The sequence below is a fragment of the Culex pipiens genome, chromosome 2 (genome assembly GCF_016801865.2).
Source record: "Culex pipiens pallens isolate TS chromosome 2, TS_CPP_V2, whole genome shotgun sequence".
Classification (NCBI taxonomy): Eukaryota; Metazoa; Arthropoda; class Insecta; order Diptera; family Culicidae; genus Culex; species Culex pipiens.
In genome coordinates this window covers 103,997,908-104,011,425 of record NC_068938.1, presented here as the reverse complement: position 1 = coordinate 104,011,425, position 13,518 = coordinate 103,997,908, and the positions used below count along the sequence as shown (strand labels likewise).

At 46.3% G+C, this 13,518-nt stretch overlaps 4 protein-coding genes and 1 pseudogene across 4 annotated transcripts in view; 4 read left to right on the top strand and 1 right to left on the bottom strand.

Annotated features, from left to right (window-relative positions):
- The window catches only part of LOC120428101 (uncharacterized), a 581,627-nt gene that overhangs the window by 360,569 nt on the left and 207,540 nt on the right, over window positions 1-13,518 (top strand). The window lies entirely within an intron of this gene.
- On the bottom strand, window positions 1,866-2,691 carry LOC120428306 (protein D3-like). The gene has a single exon (XM_039593309.2). It carries the CDS (start codon window positions 2,629-2,631, stop codon window positions 1,993-1,995), a length of 639 nt encoding a protein of 212 aa, XP_039449243.1. The 5' UTR covers window positions 2,632-2,691; the 3' UTR covers window positions 1,866-1,992.
- On the top strand, window positions 4,610-6,292 carry LOC120428317 (T-complex protein 1 subunit beta-like; annotated as a pseudogene).
- Window positions 5,864-6,323, top strand: LOC120428118 (uncharacterized). The gene is made up of 3 exons (XM_039593105.1): window positions 5,864-5,981; window positions 6,029-6,095; window positions 6,158-6,323. Exons 1-3 carry the CDS (start codon window positions 5,864-5,866, stop codon window positions 6,321-6,323), a joined length of 351 nt encoding a protein of 116 aa, XP_039449039.1.
- On the top strand, window positions 9,583-11,665 carry LOC120428425 (DNA polymerase delta subunit 2). Its single transcript, XM_039593438.2, has 3 exons — window positions 9,583-9,878; window positions 9,942-10,214; window positions 10,717-11,665. The coding sequence occupies exons 1-3, from the start codon at window positions 9,680-9,682 to the stop codon at window positions 11,610-11,612; spliced, it is 1,368 nt and encodes a 455-aa protein (XP_039449372.1). The 5' UTR covers window positions 9,583-9,679; the 3' UTR covers window positions 11,613-11,665.

Here is a 13,518-nt window from a genome sequence, read left to right as displayed (position 1 = left end):
CTCCTGGCCGTAGCTGCGAAGCGGAACATGGTGGTGAAGCAGTATGATGTCAAGACCGCGTTTCTCAACGGCGATCTTGAGGAGGAGATCTATATGCGCCAACCACCAGCGTTTGTTGCGGACGGCGACGAGCGGAAAGTGTGCAGACTCAAGAAAAGTCTTTACGGCCTCAAGCAAGCAGCCAGGTCGTGGAACAACAAGCTGCACACCGTACTCGCCAAACAAGGATTCACCAGATGCAAGGCAGACCCCTGCCTGTACAAGAAGGTGAAGGCGAACAAGTGCTGCTACGTACTGGTGTACGTCGACGATTTGATCGTGGCCAGCGATGCGAGTGGACTCCATCAAGAACTGGTAGCTGCACTTGAAAAGAATTTCGAGATCAGTCAACTGGGCGACATCCACTACTATCTCGGAATTGAAGTCGAACGCGATGACCGAGGTGACTTCTTCATCAACCAAGCGAAGTACATCAACCAGGTCGTCGTGAGCAACGGTCTGGGCGATGCGAAGGTCTCCAAGATGCCCCTGGATCCTGGGTATCTGAAGCAAGAAGCGGACGGAGAGCCATTGCCGGACAATGTCGAGTACCAGAAGGTAGTCGGACAGCTGCTGTACCTGTCGGTGAACACGAGACCGGACATTTCCGCAGCGATTTCGATACTGAGCAGGAAGACAGCTGCACCGACTCAAACGGACTGGACCGAGCTCAAGCGGATCATCCGATACCTGAAGGGGACCAGCCACTATCGTCTGCAGGTGAGCAAGACCGATGAACGAGCTGGACTGATCGGATACTCGGATGCAGACTGGGCGGAGAGCACCTCGGACAGGAAGTCGAACAGCGGACAGATTTTCCTGTTCAACGGTGGGACGATCAGCTGGAGCTGTCGCAAGCAGACGTGCGTCGCGCTGTCAACGGCGGAAGCAGAGTTCATCGCGTTGGCTGAAGCGACACAAGAAGCTTTGTGGCTGAAGCGATTGCTGGAGGATCTGGACGAGGACGGCGCTGTGACGGTCAACGAGGACAACCAGAGCTGCCTCAAGATGTTGGAGAAGGAGAAATTCAGCAACCGCACCAAGCACATCGCGACGAAGTACCACTTCATCCGGGACGTGAAGGAGAAGGACGAGGTGAAGTACATCTACTGCCCAACTGAAGAGATGGTAGCAGACATCTTGACGAAGCCACTACCGGGAGTCAGGATGTCCAAGCTGGCAGGAGCGTGCGGATTAGCACCAGCACCTCGAGGAGGAGTGTTGGAGATAACCGAGTAGGCCGGTGCTAACGAAGAAGAGGACTTCAAGTCCATCAATAATTTATGTCATTACCTGAATAAACTCCAAACCCTACAGACGTGTTTTAATCCACACTCTTCAATAACCAAATAATACTCAACAGAAAAAAAAAACAACCAAAGCTAGTCTATTACACAAATTTAAACATTATTTTCCCGAATTCTTCATTTAGAATAACTAGAATAATATTCTAATAGGGAAAAGTATACATTGAAGTCATTTAAGAGAAATTTGTGGAATTTTAACTAAACTTAAAATATTTTCCCGGTTTGTCAGTCGAAATCCCGAGTTTTTCCCGGTTTTCTCCCGGTGGAATAAATTCCCGGTTTTTTCCCGAGGTGGCCACCCTGTCCTAACCAGGTCCCAGTACCAAACCTAATAAAAAAAAACTTTATGAAAAAAAATATTGTTCAATTTATTGAGAAATCAATTTGAGGCAATATTGGATAACAAACATGTAAATGGGAAGTTAGCCAAGTTACAAGCTTAGCGGACTCCATGCTCCCCATTTTTTGAAGTTTCACTAATACCTATTTGTAGGAGGGGACGTAAAACAACAACAAAAATCACATTATCATACCAATTTATTTTTCATTTTTAAATGCTTCTAGCACATTCTACAAAAAACAGATAACCAATTTTCGCTTTCAAAGCCGCATCTCCGACGAATCGACACAGATTCCTCCCGCCCTCCTACGCTCCCAGCTGCTTGTACAGGATGGGGACATAATCGTCCCACTGGGCCTGGTAAAAGTTACCCGCGACGGGATTTCCCAGCTTGTACTTTTCGGCAAACTTGGCAATGGAGAATCCACCCCGGTTATCTCCACTACGATTCGTCAGCCGTGGCTCGTCGAAACTCAGCTTGCCGTTCTGCTTGTACACCAGAAACACGTAACGGTGCAGTCCGGTTCCCTCCGGCGGGCCAGATCCAACATACTCCGAAAGCGTCTCTCCCTTCGCGACGTCCGCCCCCGGAATGTTTCCCACCAGCCAGTGGTGCCACTCGCGGTACGTCGGTTCCTTCCGGCTGGGCGCGTCCGGATCGGTCATACACAGCGTGTACAGCGCGGAACCGTCCGCGTTCCACTCTACCTTCGGCATTTCCTTAACCTGAGTCGGAGTCAACTCGTTGCCCTCGTTGACCGAGACACCGCTTGCGTAACTCACCTTGGCCAGCTCGGCCGGGGCCACCGGAATCACGTCCGGAACAACCTGGTGCTTTTCCATGGCCTTGGCAACGCCGGAAGCAAACAAACGGATCGAAACTTGCGGGAGCAGCGAGCGGGTGACGAGCGTCGAGCACGATTGCAGCCGGCCAATTATTGACATCGTCGTGTGGGGCTAAATGCAAAATGGATCTGATTAGGCCGGGCGGCCGCGCGGAACCGGTTTGGCGATTTGGGCGTGCGATGTTTTACCACTACAGCGATACGCGAGGGGGGCTCGCTTGTTTAATCGACGGTAACATTTCAAAAGGCATCGTGTACATTTTGACACTTTCTGGGTTATTGAATATTCTGAAAGTACCCAAGTAACCAAACAGCACTAAAACAAGTCAGTGTTTAGCACTACAAGCGCTATACCAGCTGTGGGTTACAGCTAAGAAGTTTTGACATCTGCACTAAAAGTGCTTTTACAGCTGATTTGCAGTCGGTTTTGGACTTTATATTTCTGATTTCCAGCTGACCTCTACTGTTGTTGATCCAACCCTGCACAAAACGTCAAAAAATTGGGAGAAGCAAAAATGTTGCTCTCTCTCCCTCATTTTCGTCCCCTCCTTCCATTCTATTTTAAGATTTGTTTACTATTCTATGTTACCGACGCTGCTGACCAAGTGTTGAAGAGCCGATTTTTTTGATTGAAAGTGAGATGTCGGAGATGTATTGCCCGTATTCCCGAAAAAGACACGCGGCATACCAGCCTCGAAACGACGCGCCGCACTTTCGGCAAATGCGCGCTGTCAAATCCCATACTGCGCGTTTTGTTTTTGTTTATCTTCTTCTTCGAATCGCTTGCCATTGCTGCCAGGTATGTTTTTTATTGCACGAAAAGTGCAGAAAATCGCTGGCAACAATGTTTATGGCACATTCTGAAATGCCGCGCGGCGTGTACCTTTGAAAGAAACGGACAATAATGCCAGGAGCTAGATGTTGCCGCCGATGAGTGGAGATTCCTGAGCCTAAGCCCACACGCCCAATTTGAAGATGGCTTATCTCAGAAGTTGGAACACCTACAGATGGTAGTACCTTGCGTAAAACCTATTTTTATTCACTCAGACAGACACTGTAGGCGGAAGATTCCTCCAATCCGGCCAAGGATCGTAAGAAAAAAAAACTTTATACATTTTGATTCCCCCTGGTAATCCTGAAGCAAGCGATTGCCGTTTACGTTTGGCACCGGAAAGGCCCGGGTAAGCCAACGTAGAAATGCATCCTGTAGAAGAGATTCTTCTAAAAAACATGAATTGCAACTGAAAAGCATGAAATTACGATGAATCTCGCACACCGACTGACAGCCGATTTTTGTTTTTCTCCGCTGGTTTGTTTTGGTCGTACTGGCAGAAGCTTGGGATGAAGGGATGAACGAGCAAGAGATATTTTTATTTTCGTTTGCTTAGTTCTCTCTCTTTCACACCACATCTGTGTTGCCAGTTAAATGGAAAAAAATACAGCAGTGTTGCTAGCAGTAGCATTAAAACAGCTGCATTTCAGCTTATACTACAGCAGTTGTTTTAGAGCTGATTTGTCATCACCTTAGCTGTTTTAGAGCTAACTTGCTGTTGAATGCTAATAAACAGCCAATTTATGATTTTTCTTGAATGATTGAATAAAGTCACATCGTAGATCTAATTGGTTTGTGTTTCAACATCAATCCAAACCACTATCAAATGCAAGTGTTTTTGCGGTTGACTTTTTGGTATTTTTTAACATGTTATTTTCATTCGGGTGGCTCAAGCTTTTCAATTGTTTTGCTCATGAATTTGTCCCACCTTCTTGAACTATTCAAAGTAATGAGCAAAACACTTGAAAATGATCTTAAGATCTACCCAAAACAGGCACTATTCAAAGTCAACGTGATTATCCACATGAATTTAATGTGTTTCACTGATTGATTTTTGCGCGACTTTTATCGAAGGCTAGAAGCGAGGCAAGAACCAATAGCACAAAAAACACTCCCATCTTCAACTGGCCGGCCGGCGCAGTGGTAGCGTGCACGACTAGCAAGCGAGAACCTGTAAATCGCTTGACGTACTTTTTTTTTCAACACCATTTAAAATTCAAGCGTTTGGCTATTGACATTATTTCATGGCAAATCCGAGGGGGACGTCACTCCGCGATAACACACTAAAACGCACAAAAACGAGCTCGAAAAGCATCAACGCTACTCATCGTGCCGAGTTTTCACATAACGCCACCCTAAAGCAAGTTATCGCAAGTTAACGCGCGTTAAAGCGAGTTAAAGCGACCAGCGTCTGCTCGACTTTTGAACCAGGGAAATCTATCTTGCAACCTTGCCGTCGAGCAGTTTTTGGTCATGTTTGGCAACTCGGTATTTGTTTTGGTTTGTTTCAAGCAGTTTTGACAGAAAGAAAAAAACAATGCAAAAATTGCGATTTTTTGTCAACGGCCGGAAAAGTTTGCTAAGGTGTGATCGCCGGCTCCACCGTTCACAGCACGGCGCACATTTTGACGACCGGAAAAGTTAACTTTACTCCCGGTGTGTTGGGTGTAATAGGCGGCTCTAACATCAAGTGCTTAAGACGGACTTTGGCGGAAAATCCTGACGCAAACTCAAGGAGGAGCAAAGTTTTTGGGTAATGTTTTTTTGGCAGTGCGATTAAGTGATTTTAGTTGTGATTTTTATTGTTTTTGTAGCCAGATAATCGAGTCGCTTGGATGTTGATCAGCCTGACCACCGAAAGGCGCACCACCACGCTGCATCACTAGCTTTTGCCCTGATTGTGACCCTCCTCCAGCGAAGCGTCGAAACGTTTGCCGGCTGTCCTCGTTTGAGGGGGCCATCGCGATCGGCGATCTGGTCAAGGGCACACTCGGTCCGAAGGGAATGGACAAGATTCTGGTTGCGCATGGCCGCAGCGCCGGCCAGGTTGAGGTCTGGCAGCGAAGATCCTCGTGGACATAAGTCCTGGAAGCGCGACGAGGTTGGCGATGGAACGACTTCCGTGACGGTGCTGGCGTCAGAGTTGCTGCGAGAGGCGGAAAAGTTGATCGAGCAAAAGTTGCACCCGCAGACGATTATCGCCGGATGGAGAGCTACCACGAAGGCGACACCTTCGGCGTTGATACCGCGGCTCAGGATAATTCGAAGGAGGTGGAAAAGTTCCTAGAGGATTTAATGAACTGTCTCAGCAAAACTACTTTGCCAAGTTGGCCGTCGATGCCGTGATGCGGTTGAAGTGATCCGGGGAATTGAAATCAAGGTTTTGGATCGAACATCAAGATGGACTCGATGGCGAAGATTGCCGAGAAGGAGAAGATGAAGGAAAGGGGACAACCCGGACCAGGTTCGTCTCGGTCGTTGCGATCTGATCGAACAGGTCATGATCGCCGAGGACACGCTACTGCGCTTCAGCGGAGTTCCCCTCGGAGAGGCCTGTACCGACGAAGCGGATCGTTTGCTGCACGACGCTCTTTGCGTGTTGGCCGCGGAAACGTCCGGTGAGGAATCGATAGCCATGGTAGCGTTCGGTCTCGCTCTGCTCTAGCTGACGAAGACGACGACGATCGCCGACAAAGAAAGAGTACCGTTTGTAACGCTTATCTAAGCGAAGAGTAAGAATGTTGGAGAGGGGTTTTGCAGGACTTTTTTATGTTAATGATTATTTTCTTTGCAGGTGCACGTGTAATCAACATGCCCATCGAAGGACGCTGCAGCGATGGCCGGACCTGGACATCCTGGACAGCCGGATTATGCTGCTGGAGCAAAAATTTAACGAAAAGATGATTGTTTCTATGAAGATGAACAAAACTACTAGTCAGATGAGTTTTAAATATAGTTAGAATACTTTATTAACATGAACTGTAAAAGAGACTGTAATGCTACTTATAAATATACTTAAAAATAGAACTTGTTTCAAAAGAAATCCAACCGCGTTCTGGGAAAACTCTCATAGCGCTACCGACACTCTTGCTGTAGACGCTTCCTCCACAGCAGACAGATTTGTGTTTCAGCCGGTAGAACAGTTGCAGGGTAGACTTCCGGCTCGTGCAATCAATTGCAGCGACTGAGCAATCAAGTACGCATACAACTTTTTTTTCTAGAAGTAGACATTGGCAAAGTTGAACATCACACTAGCTCAGGATCGCAACTTCAGGATGTTCCAGTGAGGTGGCTTCAATTCCGCTTTCAAGGTTGTTTCCGCTAACACTCTCGTCCGGAATGTGGTGGAGGTCACGTGAAGTTCGTTCAACAACAGTTTATTTCCAACCGAATCCGTCTGGTCCGTCTCATGGCGCAATGGGTTCTTGAGGATGCACCGAATGAACCGACCTTTGTCCTCGACCCTCCAGAACTTCACCAGCACGGCGTCAGTACGTTTGTTGTTCTTGAAGGCGCACCTCTTTCACGTCGTCCGGCGCGTTGAACCCAGCGCGCCCGCAGACACCACGGAGCACCTCCAGGTGTTGATTCGGACGTTCCAACATTTTTCCCTTGATAAGGACTTCCTCCTGCAACCGATCTTGCCGCAGTTCCTAGATTCCCCATTTCAGCAGGTTTTCAGCGGAGACGACGTCGATCCGATGCGCAAGCTGCAGCAGCTTCCCAAGGAGGTCCTTGCTTAGCTTTTCCAGGTCGTCCAGCTTTTGCAGCTTTGCGTAAATCTCCTTGTCTGCCTGTGTGGATCAATCGGACCGCGCACTGGACTCACAATCCAGAGGTTGCCGGTTCGAATCCCGGGGCGGACGCAAAAAATTCTAAGTGTAAATATAGGTATTCGGTGCCCTCTCCCCGTGCCCATACCTTCACACTTAGGAGACCCGGGAGGCGGAGTCTTGTCGCAAAAAGAACGATACACGCCTGTGGATCCGTTGACGAAACCGCAAGGTTTAAGAGGGCCACATTATAAGGTGTTACGTCGATTCCGTAAATCTCCTGCAACTGCAGTGAGACGCTGGAATTCGCCGTTTCGGAGTTCGTCGACTTGCCGTTCATTCCACCTTTGGAATTGATCGAGCGTCGGTCGGATCCGTTCATCCTAACCTCAATCTGCGACACGACCAATTTCACCGAAAAGCGACCACAGGGCCGGAACTCCACTTCTCCCGGGTCCGCAACGTACTCCAGCGACCGGATTTATGCAAAACACAAGACAAAACGCGTGAATTAGTATTTCTTATTTTTTTTTAGCGGACGGTAAACAATGACGACCTTTCAGGTTGCAGTTGCTGCCGTTCTGTCCGGATGCTGCCAACATGCTAAAGCCGGGCCGCTGTGTCCTGCTTACTCCTGTCCGGGTGCCCCCGTTTTTTTTTTAAATCGACGATCTAGTCCGGTGACGGAGAAAAAAATGGCAAAACAAACTGCTCGACTGATTTGACATCGAGAACTGTCATTTGCTCTTGACAGTTCTCGCTGTCAAAAAAATCGAGCAGTGTGATGCAAAAACGCAAGAAAACCCTGACAGACGGACCGGGCCGACAACGGCCCGAAAACCGCCGGACGGCTCGACAAAACGGCCCGAATTCCGTCGGTTTGTCCGACGGAATTCGGGCCCTTTTCGTGCGTATATGCAACACTTTGTCCGACGATCGTCGAAATCGACGTTTGAGAAAATCGACGTTGACGGGCCGTTGTCGGGCCGTTTTCCGGCGACTTTGTTATTTAGAATGTCCTGCCACTGTCGGACGCTCACGTTTCGGATTTAGGGGTTAATTTAATAATTTAATACATAAAAAGGAAACTTTATTGCAAATGACTTTATTTTTCTTTATAAATATCGATAATTGATGTATTTTTGTCTTCGATGAGTTCTTGAAAGCCTGTTTTGATCCAAAGAAGCAGCTCTGGCATGTTTTATTTTTGTCTTTGCCTAAGAGAAAGGGTAATTTAAGAAAATATGAAAAGAAGAAAAACAAGCAAATTAAGAATTTACCTCTTTCTCCACCGCATCACCTAATTGACTGACAGCTGCTTATCCCTGATGATGGCCGAATCCACGCTTATTAAAGTTCCCTGGTGGTTCCTACGGAGAGATCAATTTGTCCACCGCGGCCGGATTCCGTCCAGGGAAAAACATTTTTGTTTGACTTGTTCCCACTAGTATCATTTTAAATAAAATTTAATGAATTTGGTGAAAAGAAAAACTGTTAAAGGCTCCACTTAGTAAAAATCAATGATCTGTCATAAATTTTATCACCGCCTACCTAGTTTTCTGTACGCCGATCAAACGCAGGACAAACGCTCGAAAATGGCAGGACAAGATCGATTTCGAGTAGATAACGCTTCGACTCGCACGACCGCGGGACTCCAGTCTAACAGGGAAGGTAAACGAAAAAGCGAGTTAACGCGGTTATCGCAAGTTAAAGCATGAAAAAGCGGAAAGGTAAAAGTGAACGCTGAAAAGGTTAGCAAAGGAATCTTTATCGCTCGGTCAACGTGGAAGTGTCATCCCCCTCGGGCAAATCACCGAAATTTCAAGTGTTTTGCGATTGATATTTGAGTGCTCTGTACAGCAGGGCCAGATCATGTGTAGAACACTTCGTTGAGCTGTGTAAGTTTTGTTCAGTGTAGTGCTGAATGGTCACTTGGGTAGTTCATATCTTGACTTTTTTTTGATAAGGTCCTATAAACAAAAGTAAACATTGAGTGTATCCCGCTTACTCCGATGGAATTTGACATAAGGTGTGAAAGGGATACACTCAATGTTTACATTTGTTTATAGGACCTTATCAAAAAAAAGTCAAGATATGATTATTTTCATTTCTAGATTAAATTTTCAAAACAACCTATCCCTCATGGGTTTCCTATGCAGATAGGGCCTTTTGAAAATTTAATCGAGATTTCTTTTTGAGTTTGATAAATTATTTTGAGAAAAATCGTTACATTTTCACACAAACATAAAATTTCACGGGATTTCGCGGAAAAAGCCAAATTTCGCGGATTTCACGCTGTCCGCGAAATCGTGAAATTTCACTAATCCTAATGATGCTTTTTGAAATGTTGGCATCGAAATAAAAAAAAACAAAAAAACATCGCAGTAACTTTGGCAACCCTGCCACAAAAGCTCTAAACTGGCGTCGTGCTTATTTTTAGGCGCGTTCGCCCCGCACATTGACAGCTGTTTGTTGTTTATTTCACGCATTTCACGCAGTCCAGATTCAGATCTCCCGAATCGGAGAGTTCCGTTTGCTTCATCATGCTGTTTCCAGAGGACAAAAACTTTACCGGAGCCAAACCGGAGGGCGGCGAGTTCAAGCGGCTGCAGGTGCCGTACCAGTACCGGTCGGACAAGTTCCACTTCAAGACGAAGGACTTTAAGCAGTTTGCCCACATCTACGCGACCCGGCTGGAGGAGATGGTCCGCCTCATGAAGGTCCGGGTGGAGCAAAAGTGGGGTGAGTTTGGATTTAGATCTTGTTTAATGGGGTGGAGTTTTATCAGTGAACGATGCTTTCCAGGTTCCAAGTATCCCGTCAAACAGCTGGCCGACCTGAAGGAGGACAATCCGGAGCAGTGCGTGCTCATCGGGACGTTGTTCAAGCACCAGGAGCTTAAGCCGAGCATCCTGAGGGAGATTTCCGAGGAGAACCAGCTAGCGCCGCAGCCACCGCGGTCGCACTACACCGACGATGCGGACATTCTGATCCTGGAGGACGCTTTGCAGCGGATTCGACTATTTGGCAAGCTGGACGTGCACTCGGTGGTGACGGGGGTGGTGTGCGCCGTGCGAGGTAAGGCCTTTCGGACTAGTTTAGAATCCCCTTTAAGATATGACTAGAGCGAAAGCTAAAGAGAACAGTTTACCGAAATAATTGTTTTCTTTTCCCTGTTATGCATGCTCGAAACATTACGAAAAATCTTTGTCTTGAATCATGAAAACTTGAAAACTCAGGAAAAGACAGTAAGTGAAGTTGGTGTTGTTTGCTTGGGATGCTTCTTATGTTCGTTTATTTAATCATTTTAACACATTTTTACACTTTTGTTTTGGAAAACTCAAAATTATTTAAAATTTAAACAACGTTTTACAAATCAAATTGGAAATCCAAATTAAAAACATATTATAATCATCTTGTTGTGTGTAACTTATTCTAGCCTGATAATGATTTTACACATTCTAGAATAAGTCATTTTTTAAGGAAGAAGCACTGTAAATATGGACAGCACCACAATTAATTAACGGGAAAATTGTGTATGTTTAACCTTCTAACCTTCTTTTCTAACTTCCTCGCACAGGCTATGAAGACGGTGACGGTCGCTTTCACGTCGAAGAATACCTGTTCTACGAAGCCGGTCCTCAAAAGCCGCTCAAATCGCTGGAGAGCTCCCCACTAATCGTCCTCATATCCGGACTGAATCAGAGCTCCCCCAACGACATGTCGCTCTCGATGGAGCTGCTGCAGCAGTGGCTGTTCGGTAACTTGGAAGGGTTCGGCCAGTCCCGCGATTGGGAAGCGTCCAGCGTGGTTCGCGTCATCATCGCCGGCAACTCAATCAAGGCGTCATCTAAACCGAAAAGCTCGCTCCACAACCGCCCCGCCAACGATTCCACAGATCTGCTCAACGCCGTCAAATCGGTGGACTCGTTCGTGCACAACCTGGCCCAGTCCGTTAATGTCGATCTAATGCCGGGCGAGTTTGATCCCTCAAACCACATGCTCCCCCAACAACCGATGCATCAGTGTATGTTCCCACGCGCAATCCCATTCCAGAGCTTCCGAGGCGTCCCAAATCCGTACGCATTCGAAATGGCCGGCCGCTCAATCGTGGGAACTTCCGGCCAGAACGTGCACGATATTGCCCGCTACTCCAAAATCGAATCCCCCCTCGAAGCACTCGAGAGCACTCTCATCTGGAGTCACCTAGCTCCAACTGCGCCCGACACGCTGCCCTGCTATCCGTACTACCAGCAAGATCCGTTCATCGTCTCCGAGTGTCCTCACGTGTACTTTGCAGGAAACGTGGCCGAGTTTGGGACGAAACTGTGGGAAGGACCGGAGGGGCAGCGAACGCGACTGGTTTGCGTTCCTTCGTTTGCCGATACGCACACCATTGCGGTAGTGAACCTGCGGACGCTGGACTGTCAGCCGGTTTGCTTCGCGGTGAATGAGTTTGAGGACGGGGAAGAGTGAGGGAGTTACTGGGGGTGATTTGCGATTAATAAATGTTGTATTGAATATAATTTTTATTTAAGTATTTTTAATTATGAGAGAAACAAGCATTTCCTGAAAAAGGTGCTCCCAAGTAAGGGACCATCCATAAACCACGTGGACACTTTAGGGGGGGGTGGGGGTTTGTATGGCGATTGTCCACTCTTCATACAAAAATGATTTTTTTTTATATGGAAAATTGTCCACGATGGGGGGGGGGGGGGGGGTCAAGATTCCCAAAAAAGTGTCCACGTGGTTTATGGATGGTCCCTAAACACAGGCACTTAATTGAATAATTAGTTCACTTCAATTCTTTGAAGAAGTATACAGTACATGTTCGGTAACTGGGCTGAGAACGTAGCTCAGTCACCGAATGCTGCTCGCTAACTGGGCTGAACGAAAAATAACGAGGGGACCACCGATGCATAATATTTTGCAAATAAAATATAAAATAAATTTTACTCACATTTATTTACAATGCTTACTTTTCATATTTATCTAATTGTGACTTGAAGTTACATAAAAGTTGAAAAAAGTTTTTTTTTAAATTATTGAACATGCGTTTACATCCATTAACCCCTCGGTAATTTCGGTTTGTTTTGGTTTTTTGACGTTTGTCTGCTATGTTAACCGAGCGGACTAAGTCGCCAGTATTTTCTGAGAGTGCTGGGTTTGAATCCCGACGTATGTACTTTTTTGGGACCCTACAATTGACTTTTTTGGGACCCGACAATTGACCGAGCTACGTAGCCCAGTGGTAACGCTTCCGCCTCGTAAGCGGTAGATCGGGGTTCAAATCCCGGCTCGGACCAACACAACTGGTGATCTTTTCCCTTCTGGATTCGATTGCTTAGTAAAGGGAAGGTAGTGTATCGTCACAAACTGGACCTTATCAAGACACCTTAGGAAGACAACCTATGGAATGTTAACATTAACCTTAACATGTTAACATTAAGTTGATTAATAAACTGTCACTGAATCCGCTTTGTAAATGCCGGCCCCGATACTCTTCACGGGTGTTCCCCTCAGGAACAGGGAAAGATTTACTTACTTTTGCCAACAATTATGTCCAAAGTTATTGTTTTAAGACATTAGGCTATGCTGAGCCGTACTTTGGATTCACGGCGCCCATGGTGAAGCATCAATTTGGCGCCCCTACTAAATTTCCCAACATTTTCAATAATTGCTTCTTCAGTTTTGATTTGTTAGACTGGTTGCAACGCGGTTCTACTTTGTTCTAGCTGTTTCATTTTTCAAATAGAACTGAAACAGACCACCCGCAACGCGGAGTTGCAGTTTTATTTTTCGAGCAGTATTTTGAAACCGGAATAAAACTGCTCGACGAGTTTGTTTCAAACGTGAGACGATTTGGAACTGGAATAGAACTCAGTTTCAAAAAAAATCAGATGTATAGAGATATCCACGTATTCTTACACACACACTATGATGCTGTGTTGATAATCATACGCACACAATTAAAAGCATTTTTTTGAAACAACATTTAGATCAGCGCGTTGCGAGCACCGTGTTCTAGTTTCATTTCCGTCAGTTCTAAAAATTTAAAACTGCTCGCAATTTGAAACAATTATAAAACTTCGCGCTGCAGACAGTCTAATGGAGAACCCGCAGTCGAGCAGTTTTTGACAGTTCGCTCCATAAGAAATACATTGTAGAAAAAAGCAAAAACTGCTCGAATGGAAATGCTCCATTGCAATGGAGCACCTGCTATCGAGCAGTTTTTGCTTTTTTCAACAATGTATTCCTTATCGAGAAATTAAAAGTGAGAGTGTGTACGTGCAACATGGAGTTAAACTTTTCGAAGTGCCATGGGAACCTTCACAGCAACTGCACAGAAAGTTTAACTCCATGTTGCACACACTCTCACTTT